The sequence below is a fragment of the Sus scrofa genome, chromosome 2 (assembly GCF_000003025.6).
Source record: "Sus scrofa isolate TJ Tabasco breed Duroc chromosome 2, Sscrofa11.1, whole genome shotgun sequence".
In the NCBI taxonomy this organism is placed as follows: Eukaryota; Metazoa; Chordata; class Mammalia; order Artiodactyla; family Suidae; genus Sus; species Sus scrofa.
In genome coordinates, this window is record NC_010444.4 from 87,095,779 (window position 1) to 87,116,934 (window position 21,156).

The window sequence follows — 21,156 nt, forward strand, 5'->3', positions numbered from 1 at the left end:
CAAATGCTTTTTCTATGTTAATTAAAATAATCTTGTTTTCCCTCCTTCATTCTGTTAATGTGGTATATTACAATGATGATTTTTTCTTTTTTTTTCTTTTTTTAAGGGCCACACCTGCACATATGAATTGGAGCTGCAGCTGCTGGCCTACACCACAACCACAGCAATGCAAGATCCAAGCCACATCTGTGACCTACACCACAGCTCACAACAACGCTGGATCTGTAACCTACTGAGCGAGGTCAGGGATCAAATGTGCATCCTCATGGATACTAGTTGGGTTCATTTCCACTGAGCCACACTGGGAACTCCACAATGATGATTTTGATATGTTGTCATATTTTTAAAATCTTGAATAATAATCTATATCTAAAAATTAAGATCTAGAAACATAATTAATGTTGAAAAGCATTAATTTTTTTTAACTTGGCAAGAAAAGGAGGAGACACTGAACTTAATTTCATAACCATTTTAACTAGCTTCATTTTTGACAGCAATAAAGATAGGGAGAAAATTTAGAATCTTTAATTTATAAATAATTACTAGTTAAATTACAAACCAGCAGTTAATTTTCAGACTCAGTTGCAAAGCTCAAGACTCAGCAGCCAAGAATAAATACAGAAAATAGAAAATGAAATGACCAGTGATTTCTGTCCCAGAAAGCACACTGAACCAAAATCGACAGGCAACCGATCAAGGTTCTATAGGTATTATATCACGAGTAAAAACTCAGGCCTGATAACCAGGAGCTGGTCCTGATGTGTATCAGCATGACAGAAAAAATTTGCCCTTTAAACAACATCCAACTTAAGAACAACAACAACAAAAAAAGATGCCAACATCAGCCACAGGTTAAATCCTTTAAAATATACACAGAACTGAAGCATTTCTGTTGAAGAGAAAACAAGAACAAGGTATGGGCACTCAGTCTAGAAAGATTTAGACCAAAATATTTATTACAATCATTAACTCAAGATAGTAAGAACTATGCATATTATTATTTTCTTCTCATATGGACTTCCTCCATTTTTTCCCTACAACAATAATGTACCAATGGAATTTGGATTAATATTTTTTAATTTTATTACCCCATAACTACAAAGACAAGCAAACTAACCTGAGAAAGAGCTATAACATTCAACTCTTACAGAAAGAAAATACACCAAAGATTTCAATACACCAACATATTCCATTCCAAGGACTCTGAATGATCAATGCATCAGCATTTTAGCTAAAAAACTTATTACAAGTTCACTATATGAAGCAATACATTTGAAATTCTCTTAGTTCACATTTCATCAAGCCAAGATAAAATACGAACATATACTTTAAACATTAGACACATATTTTTCAGAAATATCAAGAAAAATAACATATGTGTGTTTCAACTCGAGTCCTGCTGCGTAATAAGTGACCATAAGATTTTGAAGTAGGTACTTTTTCTTCCCTAAGCATGCTTTGGCATACATGAGACTTTATTCAACATATGAACCATTGGAAACATTTCCCCATGATTCTAAACAAGCCTCAGATATTACCAAAGAAAGATAATAAAATGAACCGAGACTATCATTATGGTTTCTTGCTGGTAGATATTGCTGACAAGATTCTCTGTTGAATCGTAGGACTACCGACTGTGAAAGATAGTCAGATGTGCACTGCTGGCATTTTGAAATATATTAGAAAGTAATGTGGTAAAACAAATACATAACACTTAAAACTTTGGCAGATTAAAATTTAAAGGTTTTTAACTATGAAGCTAAGGTCTTAAAACTACTCTGTAATCATATGAGGTGATAAAACCCCATATTCAGGGCTCATGAAACCCAAATTATATACAGAAATGTAAATATTGAAAATTACATTTAAAAAATCCAAGAAACTCTGAAGCCAATATAAAACTCTGCTAATCGACCTCTAGAAATTACTTCCAACCAACTGATGTTTTGAAATGATGCACACATATGTATATATGATGATAACATTTTTAAAATGATTTTTAAAGCTTCCACAAAGAAATACGGTGCTAACTAGAAATCAAACTAAAAACTGGACAAAAGCAAAGGTAAATAAATGATCATTATAATACTTCATTTCAAGAAAAAATTTCAAGAAAAATTACTAGTTATTTGATAAAAGGAGAAATTAGTAAACAATGGTTGCTAGTTTAAAACTGAAATACAGTATTTAATAGCATTCAAAGACAAAACATTTACAGAAACTATGATAATAGAACTTAAAACTTAACACTAAGAAGCACACTACATTGTTGCAAGAAATTAAAAATGACTGAAACAAGTAGAGATAGAATCATGATTATGAGTCATAGGACAAAAATGAATTAAAACATTAATTCTCCCAAAATTGATCTATAGATTTAATGCAATTACAATATGAACTACAGTAGGCATGTGTGTGTGTGTGTGTGTGTGTGTGTGTGTGTGTGTGTGTAATCTAACAAATTTCTAGAATTTACATGGAAATGCAAAGCATAGAGCATAAGCTAAGGACTCTTTAAAAAAATAATAAAGGAAAACTTACAATAATTTCAAGAGTACAGAAATCAAGAATGAGGTATTGGTAAAATGAAAGCCATGAAGATCCGTGAGCCAGAAGAAAGAGTTCAGAAGTAGACCCACAATCATACGGTAAACTGATTTTTCACTTGAAGCTGAAATTCAGTGAGGAAAGGATATCCTTTTAATAACAAACAGTGTGGAGTAAATTAGACATGCAAGTGTAAAAAAAAAGAACTGTGGATCTTACCCTCATACCATACATAAAAAATGATGCTAAATGGATCCCGGATATAAGTACGAAAGCTAAAAATGGGAGGGGAAATCTTTGCAGCCTTGGAGCAAGCTTAGATGGCTTAACAAACAACTCATTCTATGAATCTAGTTCAACCCTAATCAAACACCTCAACAGAGGACAAAAAGTAAACTATAAACCAACATCACTTAAATACATAGAAATATATCTACTTCGATTCTACAGGATACATTAAAAATAAGAGTAAAACATTACAAGTATTTCCAATAAAATCACAAACAAGGTAGCACTGTCTCCCACTACCCCTACTATTCAACATCATAGTGGAACTTGATTCATGCAAAGAGATAAGAAAAACGAATCAGAGATTAAAACATTTGAAAACAAAATGCAAATCTGTAATAATTTCCTGACAATGTAGCGATCTACCAGAAAAACGAGCAAAGAAACAAAAAAAACTATCACAGCTAAGAAGAGAGATCACTGAGAAGGCCAAATGCAAGAAAAAGTCATTTGTTTTCCTATACACCAATAATTAAGTTTGAAAATATAACGCCAGGGAGCATAATAATGGCAGCCAAAAATTTAAAATACACAGGAATGAATCTAACAAGGAATGCTCAAGATCTCTATGATAAAAACTATAATACTACTGAATCACAAGAAAAGGGGGGTGGAGATGGAAATATATAAATTCTATATTACCCTAGTCAAAAGCCCAAAACAATTTTTAACAGAACCTGACAACCTGATCCTAAAGTTCATCTGCAAGATGAAATTTTACAGGGTTTTTTTTTTAACCTCAATTCTACTTAAAAATTTACAAATGTGTAATTGTGTCACTTGTATAATGAAAGAATAATTTTATTCCACATCTATGGAGGTACAACTGACATAGACCATTATGTAGGTTTATGGTGCCAACAGGTACATGTAAAAATGCTCAACATCACTATTTATGAGGAAGATGCACATCACTCCACAATGAGATTATCATCTCAAAGCCTGTTAGAATGACTATCACCGAAAAGAAAAGAGATTACAAGTGCTGGCAAGGCTGTGGATAAAAGGGAAACACTGGGCACTGTTGGTGGTAAGGAAAACTGGTAATGTGAGATATATCTCACATGCTCCTTATAGAGGCACACATATGTGTGTGTACATAAAATGGGATATTATTTGGCCATGAAAAAAGGGAAATCCTGTCATTTTTGACAATGTGGGTAGATCTTGAGGACATCAAGCAAAGTGAAAGAAAAATTTTTAATTAACCATTTTCCTACAGTTTAAAGATCATGTTCCCAATTTACCTTTATACAAACTTCCTAATGAGAGACCACCTATAACTTCTAGACTTACTACTACTATGGCTATATTTACATTTCTTTATAAGGTTTATTTACATTTAAGGTAACATTTATAATAAATAAAGTCTAGATTATGAGGATATCAATTTTTACTAATCAGTTTGAAAAGGAATGTAGAAAAAAAACTACCAAATACTTATTCTCATGTTTAGGAATTTCGATACTATCCTCAGATTTAGTGAAATAATTTACCTTGATAGGATGTAAAGCCAAAGATTAATGAAATAATTAAGAGCACTGCTGGCTTTATATGGCTGTGCATGACTGTAACCTACAGGAATGCAAGCTGAAACCCTGCAAAGCAATCTTTTTTTTTTTTTTTCCCCCACTGTACAGCAAGGGGGTCAGGTTATCCTTACATGTATACATTACAATTACATTTTTTCCCCCACCCTTTCTTCTGTTGCAACATGAGTATCTAGACAAAGTTCTCAATGCTATTCAGCAGGATCTCCTTGTAAATCTATTCTAAGTTGTGTCTGATAAGCCCAAGCTCCTGATCCCTCCCACTCCCTCCCCCTCCCATCAGGCAGCCACAAGTCTCTTCTCCAAGTCCATGATTTTCTTTTCTGAGGAGATGTTCATTTGTGCTGGATATTAGATTCCAGTTATAATTGATATCATATGGCATTTGTCTTTGTCTTTCTGGCTCATTTCACTCAGTATGAGATTCTCTAGTTCCATCCATGTTGCTGCAAATGGCATTATGTCATCATTCTTTTTTATGGCTGAGTAGTATTCCATTGTGTATATATACCACTTCTTCCAAATCCAATCATCTGTCGATGGACATTTGGGTTGTTTCCATGTCCTGGCTATTCTGAATAGAGCTGCAATGAACATGCGGGTGCATGTGTCTCTTTTAAGTAGAGTTTTGTCCGGATAGATGCCCAAGAGTGGGATTGCGGGGTACTATGGAAGTTCTATGTATAGATTTCTAAGGTATCTCCAAACTGTTCTCCATAGTGGCTGTACCAGTTTACATTCCCACCAGCAGTGCAGGAGGGTTCCCTTTTCTCCACAGCCCCTTCAGCACTCGTTATTTCTGGATTTATTAATGATGGCCATTCTGACTGGTGTGAGGTGGTATCTCATGGTAGTTTCGATTTGCATTTCTCTTATAATCAGCGATGTTGAGCATTTTTTCATGTGTTTGTTGGCCATCTGTATATCTTCTTTGGAGAAATGTCTGTTTAGGTCTTTTGCCCATTTTTAGATTGATTGATTGGCTTTTTTGCTGTTGAGTTGTATAAGTTGCTCATACATTCTAGAGATTAAGACCTTGTCCGTTGCATCATTTGAAACTATTTTCTCCCATTCTGTAAGTTGTCTGTTTGCTTTTCGGTTTCCTTTTCTGTGCAAAAGCTTTTCAGTTTGATGGGGTCCCATGGGTTTATTTTTGCTCTCATTTCCATTGCTTTGGGAGACTGACCTGAGAAAATATTCATGATGTTGATGTCAGAGAGTGTTTTGCCTATGTTTTCTTCTAGGAGTTTGATGGTGTCCTGTCGTATATTTAAGTCTTTCAGCCATTTGGAGTTTATTTTTGTGCATGGTGTAAGGGTGTGTTCTAGTTTCACTGCTTTGCATGCAGCTGTCCAGGTTTCCCAGCAATGCCTGCTGAAAAGACTGTCTTTTTTCCATTTTATGTTCTTGCCTCCCTTGTCAAAGATTAATTGACCATAGGTGTCAGGGTTTATTTCTGGATTCTCTATTCTGTTCCATTGGTCTGTCTGTCTGTTTTGGTACCAGTACCACACTGTTTTGATGACTGTGGCTTTGTAGTATTTCTTGAAGTCTGGGAGAGTTATGCCTCCTGCTTGGTTTTTGTTTCTCAGGATTGCTTTGGCGATTCTGGGTCTTTTGTGGTTCCATGTAAATGTTTGGATTGTTTGTTCTAGTTCTGTGAAAAATGTCATGGGTAATTTGATAGGGATTGCATTGAATCTGTAGATTGCTTTGGGTAGTATGGCCATTTTTACAATAATGATTTTCCCAATCCAGGAACATGGAATATCTTTCCATTTCTTTACATCTTCTTTGATTTCTTTGATTAAAGTTTTATAGTTCTTGGCATATAGGTCCTTTACCTCCTTGGTCAGGTGTATTCCGAGGTGTTTGATTTTGTGAGGTGCAATTTTAAAAGGTATCGTATTTTTGTATTCCTTTTCTAATGTTTCATTGCTGGTATACAGAAATGCAACTGACTTCTGAATGTTAATCTTATATCCTGCTACTTTGCTGAATTTATTAATCAGTTCAAGGAGTTTTTGGGTTGAGTCCTTACGGTTTTCTAGGCATAGTATCATGTCATCTGCATACAGTGACAGTTTTATCTCTTCTCTTCCTATATGGATGCCTTTGATTTCTTTTGTTTGTCTAATTGCTGTGGCTAGGACTTCCAAAACTATGTTGAAGAGCAGTGGTGAGAGTGGGCATCCCTGTCTTGTTCCAGACTGGAGTGAGAAGGCTTTCAGTTTTTCCCTATTGAGTATTATATTTGCTGTGGATTTATCATAAATGGCTTTGATTATATTCAGGAATGTTCCCTCTATACCCACATTGGCGAGGGTCTTGATCATGAATGGATGTTGGACTTTGTCAAATGCTTTTTCTGCGTCTATTGAGATGATCATATGATTTTTGACTTTTCCTTTGTTAATGTGGTGTGTGATGCTGATTGATTTGCGTATGTTGAACCATCCTTGTGAATCTGGGATGAACCCAACCTGTTCATGGTGTATAATTTTTTTTGGTATGTTGTTGGATTCGGTTGGCTAAGATTTTGTTGAGAATTTTTGCATCTATATTCATCAATGATATTGGCCGATAGTTTTCTTTTTTAGTGGTATCTCTGTCTGGTTTTGGAATTAGGGTGGTGGTGGCATCATAGAATGTCTTTGGGAGTATTCCTTCTTCTTCAACCTTTTGAAAGAGTTTAAGGAGGATGGGCACCAGTTCCTCTTTATATGTTTGATAAAATTCACCTGTGAAGCCATCTGGTCCTGGACTTTTATTTGTAGGGAGTGATTTTATGACCTCTTCAATTTCATTTCTAGTGATCGGTCTGTTCAGTTGGTCTGTTTCTGCTTGATTCAGTTTTGGCAGGCTGTAAGATTCTAGAAAATTGTCCATTTCTTCCAGGTTGTCAAACTTGTTGCCGTATAGTTGTTCATAGTATCCTCTTATGGTTTTTTGTATTTCTGCTGTATCCGTTGTGATTTCTCCTTTTCCATTTATAATTTTGGTGATTTGGGTTCTTCCTCTCCTCTTTTTAGTGAGTCTGGCCAGGGGTTTGTCAATTTTGTTCACCTTTTCAAAGAAGCAGCTCTTGGTTTTATTAATTTTCTCTATTGTTTTTTGAATCTCTATTTTATTGATTTCTTCCTTGATCTTTATAATTTCCTTCCTTCTGCTGACTTTAGGACTTTTTTGTTCTTCTTTTTCTAATTCGTTTAGGTGGAGGGTTAAGTTGTCAATTTGGGATCTTTCTTCTTTTTTTGAGAAAGGCCTGGATTGCTATAAATTTCCCTCTGAGCACTGCTTTCGCAGCATCCCATAGATTTTGAGAGGTTGTGTCTTCATTATCATTTGTTTCAAGGTAGTTTTTAATTTCCTTCTTGATTTCCTCATTGACCCATTGGTTTTTTAGTAGCATGTTGTTTAGTCTCCATGTAGTAGGTTTTTTCTCTTTCCTTTGCCCATGGTTGATTTCTAATTTCATGGCATTGTGGTCAGAGAAGATACTTGAGATAATTTCTATGCTCCTAAATGTATTGAGATTAGCTTTGTGTCCCAATATGTGGTCGATTCTTGAGAATGTTCCATGAGCACTTGAGAAGAATGTGTATTCTGATTTTTTTGGATGTAGTGTCCTGAAGATATCTATTAAGTCTAACTTTTCTATTGTTTCCTTTAGGATCTCTGTTGCTTTATTGGTTTTCTGTCTAGAGGATCTGTCCATTGATGTGAGGGGGGTATTTAGGTCTCCTACTATGATTGTATTCTCATCAATATCTCCCTTTATGTCGGTTAATATTTGTTGTATGTATCTGGGTGCTCCTATATTTAGGGCATATATGTTGATGATAGTAACATCCTCTCCTTGGATGGATCCCTTAATCATTAAGTAGTGTCCTTCTTTGTCTTTCTTTATGTCTTTTGTTTTAAAGTCTATTTTGTCTGACATGAGCGTTGCGACTCCTGCTTTTCTGTCATGTCTATTGGCGTGAAATATTTTTCCCCACCCTTTCACTTTCAATCTATATGTATCTTTTGTCCTAAGGTGAGTTTCTTGTAGGCAGCATATTGAAGGTTTTTGCCTTTTCATCCACTCAGCCACTCTGTGTCTTTTGATTGGGGCATTCAGTCCATTGACATTTAAGGTGATAATTGATAGATGGTTATTTATTGCCATTTGAACCTCGTGTTCCAGTTGATTCTATGGTTCTCCATTCTTCCTTTCTTTTTTTTTTTTTTTTTTTGGTTGGATGGTCTCCTGTTATTATCTGCTTGAGTGTATTTTTTTTTTCATTTTTTGCAAATGCAGTATTTGCTTTTGGCTTGTGGTTGCCCTGTTTTTTAAGTATGCTAACCCCTTCCCAATTGTGTGTTTTAGCCTGATGGTCCTGTAAGTTCAAACATTTCATTACTATATTAAAATTAAGAAGAGAAACGTACAAACAAATAAAAAGGGTTATTTACTTCCTAACATCCCTTGCCCACATTTTATGGTTTTGATGACTCTTTTTTATTTTTTTCTTTTTAATTTTATTTTGTTTGAAGCATGTTCATGATTAAATCTGTATGCTGGCTTATTTGAGTGACTACTCTCTGATTGTGGTTTCCTCAGTCCTAGTTCTTCCTCTTCTTCTTCTTTTTTTTTTTTTTTTCTTTTCTTTTTTCTTCCCTTTCCTTCCTTTCTTTTTGGTTTAGAGAAGCCCTTTCAATATTTCCTTTAACCTGGGTTTTGTGTTGCTGTATTCTTTAAGTTTTTGTTTGTTGGAAAAAATTTTTATTTCCCCTTCTATTTTAAATGATATTCTTGCTGGATAGAGTATTCTAGGTTGCATATTTTTTCCTTTGAGCACTTTAAATATCTCTTGCCATTCCCTCCTGGCCTGTAGTGTTTCTGTAGAGAAATCAGCTGATAACCTTATGGTGGTTCCCTTGTAGGTAACATTCTGCTTTTCTCTTGCTGCCTTTAGGATCCTCTCTTTATCACTAACTTTTGCCATTTTTATTATGGTGTGTCTTGGTGTGGGTCTGTTTGGGTTCAGTTTGTTTGGGGCCCTCTGTGCTTCTTGTATCTTGAACCCAGTATCCTTTAGATTTGGGAAGTCTCCATAGATAATTTCTTCAAATATATTTTCCATCCCCTTATCTTTTTCTACTCCTTCTGGAATTCCTATTATGCGTAGATTGGCCCGCTTTATATTATCCCATAGGTCTCTTATATTGCTTTCCAGTTTTTTGATTCGGTTTTCTGTCTGTTGACCAGGTTGAGTGATTTCCATTATTCTATCTTCCATATCACTGATTCATTCTTCTGCATTATTCATTCTGGTTTTTATTGCCCTTAGTTCAGTTTGCATCTCTGCAAATGAATGTTCTAGATTTTCTTGGCTCCTCCTTATATTTTCTAGCTCCTTTCTGAGGGTATCTGCATTACTGTTCATATCTTCTCTTAATTCCTTCAGTATTTTCACTATTTCTCTTTTGAACTCCAGGTCTGTCAGACTGCCGAGATCTGTTTCATTGTTGACTGTTTTAAGTGAGTTCTCCTGTTGGTTTGACTGGGGGTGGTTTCTCAGCTTCTTCATCTTGCTTGTTGTTTTCTTTCTCCTGAGGGAGTTGTACTCTCCGTTATCAGGCAGTGTTTGCCTTGTCACTGCCGTGGAATATTTCCTGAGGGCTGGCGTTGTTGGTCAATCTTTTTTGAGGCAGTGTGGCTTTTCTGGAGTGTTGATGGGGCTAACAGTGTTTCTTTGGAACAAAGGAGGGCTTCCTGAGGGCAGACAGGACTAGGAGGTCCACACCACGATGGTAGCAGATTTCACTTGGTCATGCAGAGCTTGCTCTGGTGTTTTTAGGCTGTGGGGTTCTTGCAGGGGGTTGGCGGTGTTGGGCAGCTGTTCCTCAGGAGTGCAGCACCCGCTGGGGGCTGGAGCAGCTGTCTGGGTCACTGAGAACCCAAGAGGCTCTTCCCTAGGGCAGCCCTACTCAGAAGGATGGCCTGAGAATGTAGGCGGATCTTTTCACAGTCTGGCCGAGCTTGTTGCAGCTTTTCTGGGCTGCAGGGGCTCTTCCTGGGGGCTTGGGCGGGTAGCAGGGCCTCTGGAAACCCAAGAGGCTCCTCCCCAGGGCAGCCCAACTCAGAAAGACCGTCTGAGATCTTTTCCCGGCTCAACCAAGCTTGTTGCAGCTTTTCTGGGCTGCAGGGGTCCTGCCTGGAGCTGGCAGTCCTATGCAGCTGATCCAGTAGGTTTCGGCACCCCCTGGGGGCTTGGGCGGGTAGCGGGGCCACTGGAAACCCAGGAGGCTCCTCCCCGGGGCAGCCCTACTCAGAAAGACCGTCTGAGATCTTTTCCCGGCTCGGCCAAGCTTGTTGCAGGTTTTCTGGGCTGCAGGGGGTCCTGCCTGGAGCTGGCAGTCCTATGCAGCTGATCCAGTAGGTCTCGGCACCCCCTGGGGGCTTGGGCGGGTAGCAGGGCCTCTGGAAACCCAAGAGGCTCCTCCCCAGGGCAGCCCAACTCAGAAAGACCGTCTGAGATCTTTTCCTGACTCGGCCAGGCTTGTTGCAGCTTTTCTGGGCTGCAGCGGGTCCTGCCTGGAGCTGGCAGTCCTATGCAGCTGATCCACTAGGGCACCCCCTGGGGGCTTGGGCGGGTAGCAGGGCCGTTGGAAACCCAAAAGGCTCCTCCCCGAGGCAGCCTGACTCAGAAAAACCATCTGAGATCTTTTCCCGACTCGGCCAGGTGCAAAGCAATCTTGATAACCAACTGTTGTATGTAAAACATACAACTACAAACATACAACAAACATACAACAAACAAATGTATGTAAAACATACAACTGATCTGTGACTTCTAAAAATTTTGTAAAAATATTTAAAACTCTCATTACTGTCAGAAATGTACAAGAAAATAAAGTGGTAAAATTAATCTTTCTTTAATACACTATAATTTTAAAACATTAGAAACATTGAGAATTATCAAGAATAGTTTGAATGGATTTGCCTTATTCTCATCATTTAAGGTACCAAGTGAACCTCTTTTCTATACTTTTTTTTTGTCTTTTTAGGGCCGCACCCATAGCACATGGAGGTTCCCAGGCTAGGGGTTGAAATGGAGCTGTAGCTGCTGGCCTACACCACGGCTACAGCAATACCAGATCCGAGCCCCATCTGCAACCCACACCACAGCTCATGGCAATTCCGGATCCTTAACCCACTGAGCGAGGCCAGGGATTGAACCTGTGTCCTCGTGGATGCTAGTCAGATTCATTTCCGCTGAGCCACGATGGGAACTCCTATTCTATACCTTGTTAAATTACTCCTTTTGAAGACTGGATCACCTTTCAACATTGTATCCTTTGTTCTTCCAATGTTATGAATTATCTCCTAGAGTTCCTTTAATGTGAAGTATTGTGACATTATCACACTAAGTGAAGTCAACCATACAATGAGACACCAACATCAAATGCTTTCACTGACATGTGGAATCTGAAAAAAGGACAGACTGAACTTCTTTGCAGAACAGATACTAACTCACAGACTTTGAAAAACTTATCATCTCCAAAGGATAAGTGGTGGTGGGGGATGTGCTGGGGTTGTGGGATGGAAATCCTATAAATTGGATTGTGATGATCATTGTACAACTACAAATGTAGTAAATTCATTGAGTAATTTTAAAAAAAGGAAAATTTACAAAAGAATTTTCCGCACTTGCCTTCATTACCAAATGACATAAATCTGAACATAAGAATGAAGGAATTTATAGGTGTGCTATAAATATAATTAGTCCTTGACTTTTATATATTTAATGTGCACAACTAACCTTTGAACAGAACATATTTAGGTCTATAATCATCTTTCATAAATGGGATTTGGATTTAAGAATAGAGATTTTAAACTCTCATACAGTGGCACTGCCTGCTGGAAAACAATGTTGTTTCAGGTGTATTGTCCCTCTACTATAGCAGAGTTTATCTGTGTAATTATGCAAACTTATTTCACTTTGCCCTCATGCAAAAATCTGTGGAAAACAAAATCAGCAATGGTGGTGAAAAAGCATAGCATTAATAAGTAAGATAGGTTTCACAAATCTAATTCCAGAGACAAGCAGAACTCTTTAGCATCAGATAGTTACTGAATTAAGCCAGTTTTGTCACTGGGACTGTAAACAATCAAGTTAAAAAAAAAAAAAAAAAAAAAAAAAAAAAAAAAAGACCGACACAAATTGCAAAAATATTTCAGCTTTTATATGTAATCAGAAAATGCATTATATTTTTAGTTCTCTGACAATGGAACCCTTCTACATAATAACATATTAGTCCACTGTTTAAATTTTGCATTATAACTGAAAACTGGAGAATACTGCTATATTTACTAATATTCCTCACAAGTCCTACATTGATAAATTGAATAAAGCATTTCTATTGATAGTAATGGAATTTAAAAATCAGAAGAAAGCATGTTCACAACTTTTAGCTCCTAAGATGACAAAAACAAAATCCTTTAGCTCATTAGTATCTCTCTTTGAAGGAAGTCAAAATACTCTTGTATATAATCTTACTGTGTCTTCAAACTGATTAGTACACTCTACCTGACAGGAGAACTATCTCGACACTAGATATTGGAAATTTAAAAATAGAAAAGATAGAATTAAAACTTAAGTCTCTGAATGGTGTCACTTCATCACTTCTTCCAAAATATTTTAGACAGGAAATTTTAAGTTAATAATAAGGGGTAGGTGGGATATTCAATTTGGTATTTAAAATATACCTTAACATATATTTTTGAAATATTACTACTTATCCTTTATCCAAAAGTTGAAATGGGAGTTCCCATCGTGGCTCAGTGGTTAACGAATCCGACTAGGAACCATGAGGTTGCGGGTTTGATCCCTGGCCTCACTCAGTGGGTTAAGCATTGCCATGAACTGTGGTGTAGGTCGCAGACACAGCTCAGATCCTGTGTTGCCGTGGCTCTGGCACAGGCCAGCAGCTACAGCTCTGATTAGACCCTTAGCCTGGGAACCTCCATATGCCGTGGGAGCGGCTCTAGAAAAGGCAAAAAGACAAAAAAAAAAAAAGAAAGTTGAAATGATCTATTTTACCTACCCCAACAATCCGTTTCATAGCATCCAATTTAGCAGAATCTTTGTTGCTTTCTAACATTTGCTTTAAGTCTTCATTCCTGTACAAAAGAAAAAATTGCATATTTAGATTTTTATATTATAGTTATTAAAACATAATTTTAATAAGTTAGAAATAATACAATGCATAGAGCTATGTGACTACTGTCTTATTTATAATTATGTATTTCTCATGTAAGTATGTGCTATGTTGTCATGAAGCCCACCAATGAAACAAAAATATAAAACTGTACCTCAATTCTGGGAAAAATATCAACAAACAGAGGCATACGGATTCTCTCATGCTAAAATTTCTTTTGTATAATCATCGGAAAAAGAGAAATAAGAAAAATTCTTGAATCAGCACTAAAATATTTTCTTAAGCCAAAACCTAAGAATTTTCTTCAGAATATGTGAAGAAAGAGCACTGAATAAAAGAGCACCTCTTTTTTACTCCCTACCTCACAAAAACAAAAAACATAAATGTGAAGAGAAACTCACAATGATGCTCCCTAATTCGAAGAATTAAGTTAAGGCAATTTTAACATCTTAAGAGGATGAGGTAATGAAACAGAGAGGTTACTGGTAAGGATGAAAACGTAGGATAGGTTCAAGAACTTCATAGCTGAAATCAGTGGGATATAGTGACTGAATAGGAAGGCTAAGATAGGAGCACTCAAGGATTCAACCCCCCATTCCCAGCTTGAATAATCAAGCAAATGATGGTGCAACCAAGTAAGATAACTTTGCTGAAGTGGTAGACACTTTCTCCTTTCCAAAGCTGCTTGCTATACAAACATCCTTAAAAGAAAATCCAGAACAAAAGCTATCAAAAAATCCATGTGCTGAAGTCCTGATTCTCCATGTGACTTTATGCGGATATAGGACCTTTAAAAATTAGAGGATGGGATCCTGATTCAAAAAGACTGGTGTCCTTCTAAGAGAGAAAGTGGTGTGAATACACAGAGAAAAGGCCTTGTGAGAAAACAGTCACCTGCCAGGCAAGAAGAGAGGACTCATGAGAAAACAAAATTGCCAACACCTTGATTTTGGACTTCCAGTCTCCTGGAAGAACTGAGAAAAATAATAAATTTCTGGTTTTTTGTTTGTTTGTTTTGCTTTTTAGGGCCGTGCCTGCGGCATATGGAAATTCCTGGGCTGGGGGTCGATTTGGAGCTGCAACTGCCAGTCTACACTACAGCCACAGTGACGCAGGATCTGAGCCCCATCTGCGACCTACCCACAGCTCATGGCAATGCTGGATCCTTAACCCATTGAGCAAGGTCAAGGATCGAACCCACATCCCCATGGATACTAACTGGGTCCGTAACCTGCTGAGCCACAAAGGGAACTCCCAATTTCTGTTGTTTAAGCCATTTGGTCTGCAGCATTTTGTTATGGCAGCCTTAAGCGACTATTACAGATTTTGGTAACAAGCAGTGATAAATACCTAAAAATGTAGAAGAGGCTTTGGAACTGAGCAACAGGTAGAGGCTGGAACAGTTCTGAAGTTCATGTTACAAAAAAACTAGGTTGCCCTGAAGAGACTGTTGGTAAGTAGATGGACATGAAATGGGGAACATTTACTGGAAACTGGAGGAAAGGCAATCTTTATTATAAAGTGAAAAGAAACTGGTATGACTATGTTCCAGTGTTTTGTGGAAAGTAGAAGTTAAAAGTGAAGAATCTGACTACCTGAGCAGATTTCTAAGCAAAATGTGGGGCATAGACAGCCTGGTTTCTCCTTAGTGCTTATAGTAAAATGAGAAAGAAAGATAAATTGAAGGAACTGTTAAGCAAAAAGGACCTAGAACTTGAAGACTGGAAAATTCTCAGTTTACCCATGTGGCAAAAATCAAGAAAGTGTCTTTAGAAGGGAACACCAAAGAACACTGAAAAATCGTATGATGATGAAATCATGGGTGACGCTCATGGATTTAATCAGACATCTCAGCTGAAGCCAGGAAGACAGATGGGATGATACCAGCAGACATTACCAGCTTGGACTAAAAGGGAGAGATGGGGCAAACAAAGGAAGGCTGTCAGACTTCCTGGGTTTGACAGGACAGGGCAATGTGAGCACTCAGAGAGAAGGCAGCCATCTACAAGTCAAGGAGAAAGGCCTCCAAAGAAACCAAACCTGTCAACATCTTATCTTGAGTACCAACCTCAAATGAGAGAAAGAAATGTCTTTCATCAAGCCACTCGATCCGTAGTATTCTGTTATGGCAGCCCTAGTAAACTAATACAGACATCAACAAACAATTCACTGAAGGAGATAGACAAGTGGCAAAAAAGCACATGAAAATATATTCAACTTTATTCGCCACCAGCAAATTAAAACCACAGCAAGATATCACTACACACATATCAGAATGGCTTACTTTAAATAAATAAAATAGTGGGACGCCTGCTGTGGTGCCGAGCATTAAGAATCCAACTGCAGCAGCAGGTTCGACCCCCCAGCTCAGCAGAGTGGGTTCAAGGATCCAGTGTTGCCATAGCTGTGCCTCAGATGCAACCCCTGGCCCGGGAACTTCCATACGTTATGACTACAGTCATAAAGTAAATAAATAAATAAAATAGGGACAACCCCAAATGATAGTGAGCATGTGGAAGAACTGGACTGCTCACATACTACTAGTGGGAAGTGTGAAAGGTTAGAGTCACCCTGGCAGTGTGGCAGTTTCTCATAGAACTAAATTTGCTATACAACCCAGTAACTATACTCCTGGGCATGTATCTCCAGGAAATATAAAATGTATATTTACACAAATATTTAGGAGTTCCCGTCGTGGCTCAGTGGTTAACGAATATGACTAGGAACCATGAGATTGCGGGTTCAATCCCTGGCCTCGCTCAGTGGGTTAAGGGTCCGGCGTTGCCATGAGCTGTGGTGTAGGTCACAGATGCAGCTCGGATCTGGGGTTGCTGTGGCTCTGGTAGAGGCCGGCAGCTGAAGCTCCGATTGGACCCTTAGCCTGGGAATCTCCATATGCCGCAGGTGCGGCCCTAGAAAAGACAAAATACATATATATATATGCAAGTATTCATAGACGCTTTATTCCTAATAGCCGAAATGGAAACAACCAGATGCCCTTCAATGGGTAAATGATTCAATAAACTGTGGTATTATTCCATGCCAAGGAATATTGCTCAGCAGTAAAATGAAACAAGCTATTGATATCTTGACAAATGACTAATCTCCTGACAAATATACTGAGATAAATAATCCTAAAAGGTTACACACTATATTGTTTCATGTATACAACATTCTTGAATTAACAAAATTATAGAAATGGACAAAGATTACTAGTTGCTGAGGAAAAGGACAATAACGGTGAAGCACACCATTACATATGGAAGAGATAAACAAGTCCTAACGTAGAGCACAGAGAGTTATAGTCAATATCCTGTGACAAACCATAACGGAAAAGAATATTTTAAAAAAGGAATTTATATATATGTATAACCGAATCACTTTGCTGTATAACACAAATTAACACATTGTAAATCAACCATAGTTCATTAAAAAAATACATAAAAGACAACATGAGACAGTGATGGAACTGTTCTATCTTTACTTTCCAGATGGCTACATGAAACTACACATGCCATTAAATGGAACAGAACACCACCCCAACACACACACACACACACACACACACACACAAGTAAAACTGGGAAAATCTGAATAAGACTGGTACAGAATATTAATCTCAATATCTTGGTTGTGATATTGTACTATGCTTTATCACTGAGGGAAACTGGGTAAGAGGTGCACAGGATCTCTCTGTATTACTTTTTATACCTGCATATGAATCTAGAATTATCTCAAAATCAAAATTTTAATTAGAAAAGTTATATAACATTATAACTCACTTATAAGAAGATACACAATTTTTTTTTTTTTGGTCTTTTTGCCTTTTCTAGGGCTGCTTCCCTTGACATAATGGAGATTCCCAGGGTAGGGGTCTAATCGGAGCTGTAGCCACCAGCCTACACCAGAACCACAGCAACTCAGGATCCGAGCCGCGTCTGCAACCTACACCACAACTCACGGCAACACCGGATCGTTAACCCACTGAGCAAGCGCAGGGACCGAACTCGCAACTTCACAGTTCCTAGTCGGATTTGTTAACCACTGCGCCACGAAGGGAACTCCAACACAAATTTTTTTTAAATGATCAAAAAAACTGAACAGACATTTCACAAGAGAAGGTTAGGAATATCAATAAGTACATGAAAAGATACTTAGGATCATTAATTATCAGAAAATGCAAATTAAATGAGATTCCACTACACACCCATCAGAATAGCTGAAATTAAAGACAATGACAATAACAAATGTTGCCAAGGCATAGAGCAACTAGAACTCTCACATACTGCTGCTAGGAACATAAAAACACTTTAGAAAACTGGGAGTTTCTTACAAATTTAAATATAAACCTACTATTTGACCCAGTCATTCTACTTTCTGGAGAAATAAAAACATATTCCCATTTGCAGCAACATGGATGCATCTAGAGATTATCACACTAAGTGAAGTAAATCAGAAAAAGACAGACAAATATGATATCACTTACATGTGGAATCTAAAATGTGACACAAATGAACTGACCTACAAAACAGAAATCAACTCACAGACATAGAGAACAGACTTGTGCTTGTCAGGGCGGCGGGGGCAGGGGGTGGGGTGGGAGGGATGGGTAGTTTGCAGTTAGTAGATGCAAACTCCCTACATTGAGAATGGATAAGCAATGGGGACCTACTGTACAGCAAAGGGAACCATATCCAGTCTCTTGGGATAGACTAAAATGGAAGATAATACAAAAAAGGGAGTGTGTGTGTGTATGTGTGTGCGCGTGCGCGCGCGTGCGGGCACATGACTGGGTCACTTTGCTGTACAGCAGAAATTGGCACAACACTGTAAACCAACCATACTCTATAAAAAAATTTTAAAAACATATTTCCACATAATAAATGTTCATAGCAGATTTATTCATAGTAAAAAACTAGTAACGATTTAATCTAAATGTCCATCAGCAAAATGTGATTTAGCCATACACTGGAACACTACCCACAATAAAAAACAACTAACCACTGACACATGCAACAAGATGGATGAATTCTGAAAATCATTATGTGAGTAAAAGAAGCCAGACACAAAAGAGTATAATTTAATTCATTTAAAGTTCTAGAAAATGCAAACTAATCTGCAGTGACAGAACCAAGATCAGTGGTACTACAGGTGGAAAGAGAAATGGACATCAAAGAGACATTTAAAAATTATTTCAAAAGGAAGATGGAAATGTTCTGTATCTTTTTAACTGCAGTGCTGACTTCACAGGTCTGTATATCTGTCAAAACTTAATTATAATCTTTAGGTGGGTAATGTGTTGTATGCAAATTATACCTCCATAAAAATGACATTAAAAAGTTTTAGTCACATATGTGAATAATATACTTAATCCTCCAAAAGAAGACTGAAAGACATATATTTATTTCTGAGAAATACATTATTAAGGATCAGATAAGCAATCATTTCAGATACTTTGAAATTAGAGTATCACATTTAAGTTTCAAGCTTACTCAAGAATTTAAATCACTGAATCTTATTTTAGGACATCAAAGGAAAAACCTCTTATAGGAAACTAAGACAGTAATATTATAAACTTTAATTAAATACTTGTACTAGTTATTCGTTTATTATTAGCAATCTTTAATAGTTTCTACAACAAACTCTCCAGAAAAAAGGTTTTAAAAATTTATATAGCTCCTTCATGTAATATGGTTCAAGTACAAAAAAAAAAAAAAAAATCAGAAGCCAATTTCTCTCAGCCTAAGCCTAAAAGGAGGTGAAAAGAACTTCCTTCACTACTCCAAATAAACAGCCTTGACAAAAAATACTTTACTTTGTACATTTTATTTTGTACATTACTGCCTAATGTAGGCAGTAAGCACTCATCAAAAATGAATTATTGATCCTGTGTTATTATAGGCTGAGCTGTATCCCTTCCAACATCCCTATGTTAAAATCCTGTAACTCCTAGAGTTACCTGGTGGCCTAGTAGTTAAGGATTTAGCATTGTCACTGCTGTTGCTCAGGTTTGATCCCAAGCCTGGTAGCTTCCACATGCCACAGGCAAAGCAAAAAAATAATTTTAAAAATAAAAAAATAAAACTAAAATAGAGCACTACTTAATTTTTTTTTTTTTTTTTTTTTTGTCGTCTTTTTGCCATTTCTTGGGCCACTGCTGCAGCATGTGGAGGTTCCCAGGCTGGGGGTTGAATCGGAGCTGTAGCCGCCAGCCTACGCCAGAGCCACAGCAACGCGGGATCCAAACCGCGTCTGCAACCTACACCACAGCTCACGGCAAAGCTGGATCATTAACCCACTGAGCAAGGGCAGGGACCGAACCCGCAACCTCATGGTTCCTAGTCGGATTCGTTAACCGCTGAGTCGCGATGGAACTCCAATTTTTTTTTTCTAAAATAAAATAATTCCTAACACCCCAAACCACAGAATTTGAGAGTATTTGGAGACTGAGTCTTTAAAGAAGTAATTAAGTTAGAATGAGGTCAATATTGGTGGGCCCCTAACCCACTAAGACTGATTTTTTATAAGAAGAGCAAATTAGGACAAATATGCAAGGACAAGAGATGAGCACAGGAAGAAGGTAACCATCTATAAGCCAGGGAGAGAAGCCTCAGAAGAAAGCAAATCTGTCAACACCTCTATCTTAGATTTCTCGACTCCACAATTTGGGAAAAAAATAAATTTCTGTTGATTAGGCCACCAAGTCTGTGGTAGTTTGCTATGGCAGTCCTAGCAAACTAATATGGGAGTTAAATGTTACAACTATCACTGTAGGAGTTCTAGCTATGGCTCACGTACAGCTGTAAAAAGAAAAACACAAAAACAAAAAAAAAAAATCTTGGAGCTCCATTGTGGCTCAGTGGTAAAGAACCTGACTAGTATCCATGAGGATGTGGGTTCAATCCCTGGCCTCTCTCAGTGGGTTAAGGATCTGGCGTTGCCATGAGCTGTGATGTAGGTTACAAGACGCGGCTCAGATCCTGTGTTGCTGTGGCTCTGGCGTAGGCCGGCGGCTACAGCTCCGATTGGACTCCTAGCCTGGGAACCTCCATGTGCCATGGGAATGGCCCAAGAAATGGCAAAAAGACAAAAAAAAAAAATTATAATAACTACTTTTCTCTGATTAAAAATACAGCTAGAAAATACACAAATAGTAAGACAGAAACAAATAAGAACTACATCTGAGAATATACAACTACCAAATATAAAATATTTGTCCACTGTAATGAATTCAGAGTCCCTTCTTACTTCTTCTTTCCCACCTCACAGATAACTGAAAAGGAACAACAATTAATGAAACCACAAATAGGATTCTTCCCCCTTTTACTCTGTGTTATTTTACTATTTTACCTACTGACCATGTAGACTTTTATAAATGAAAAACCAAAATCTAGAAGAAACCTTAAGTGAAAAAAGCTGAAGTAATCAGAGAAAAAGCAAGCAGAAAGAAAATGTGTTAACACATATACATGTCAAAAAAAGAAAGAAAATTCATTTTCTCATGTCTGATCCCTTTTTTCCCCAAGACTGTTCCACCAATCTTCTCCACCAGTGTTATCCG

The 21,156-nt window shown here is 37.5% G+C and overlaps 1 protein-coding gene across 2 annotated transcripts in view; it reads right to left on the reverse strand.

Moving 5' to 3' along the window:
- The window catches only part of AP3B1 (adaptor related protein complex 3 beta 1 subunit), a 266,801-nt gene that overhangs the window by 219,857 nt on the left and 25,788 nt on the right, over positions 1-21,156 (reverse strand). For both annotated transcript variants that reach the window (XM_021076471.1, NM_001098585.1), the window contains 1 exon segment: positions 13,482-13,557. In XM_021076471.1, coding sequence (XP_020932130.1) covers positions 13,482-13,557 — 76 coding nt within the window.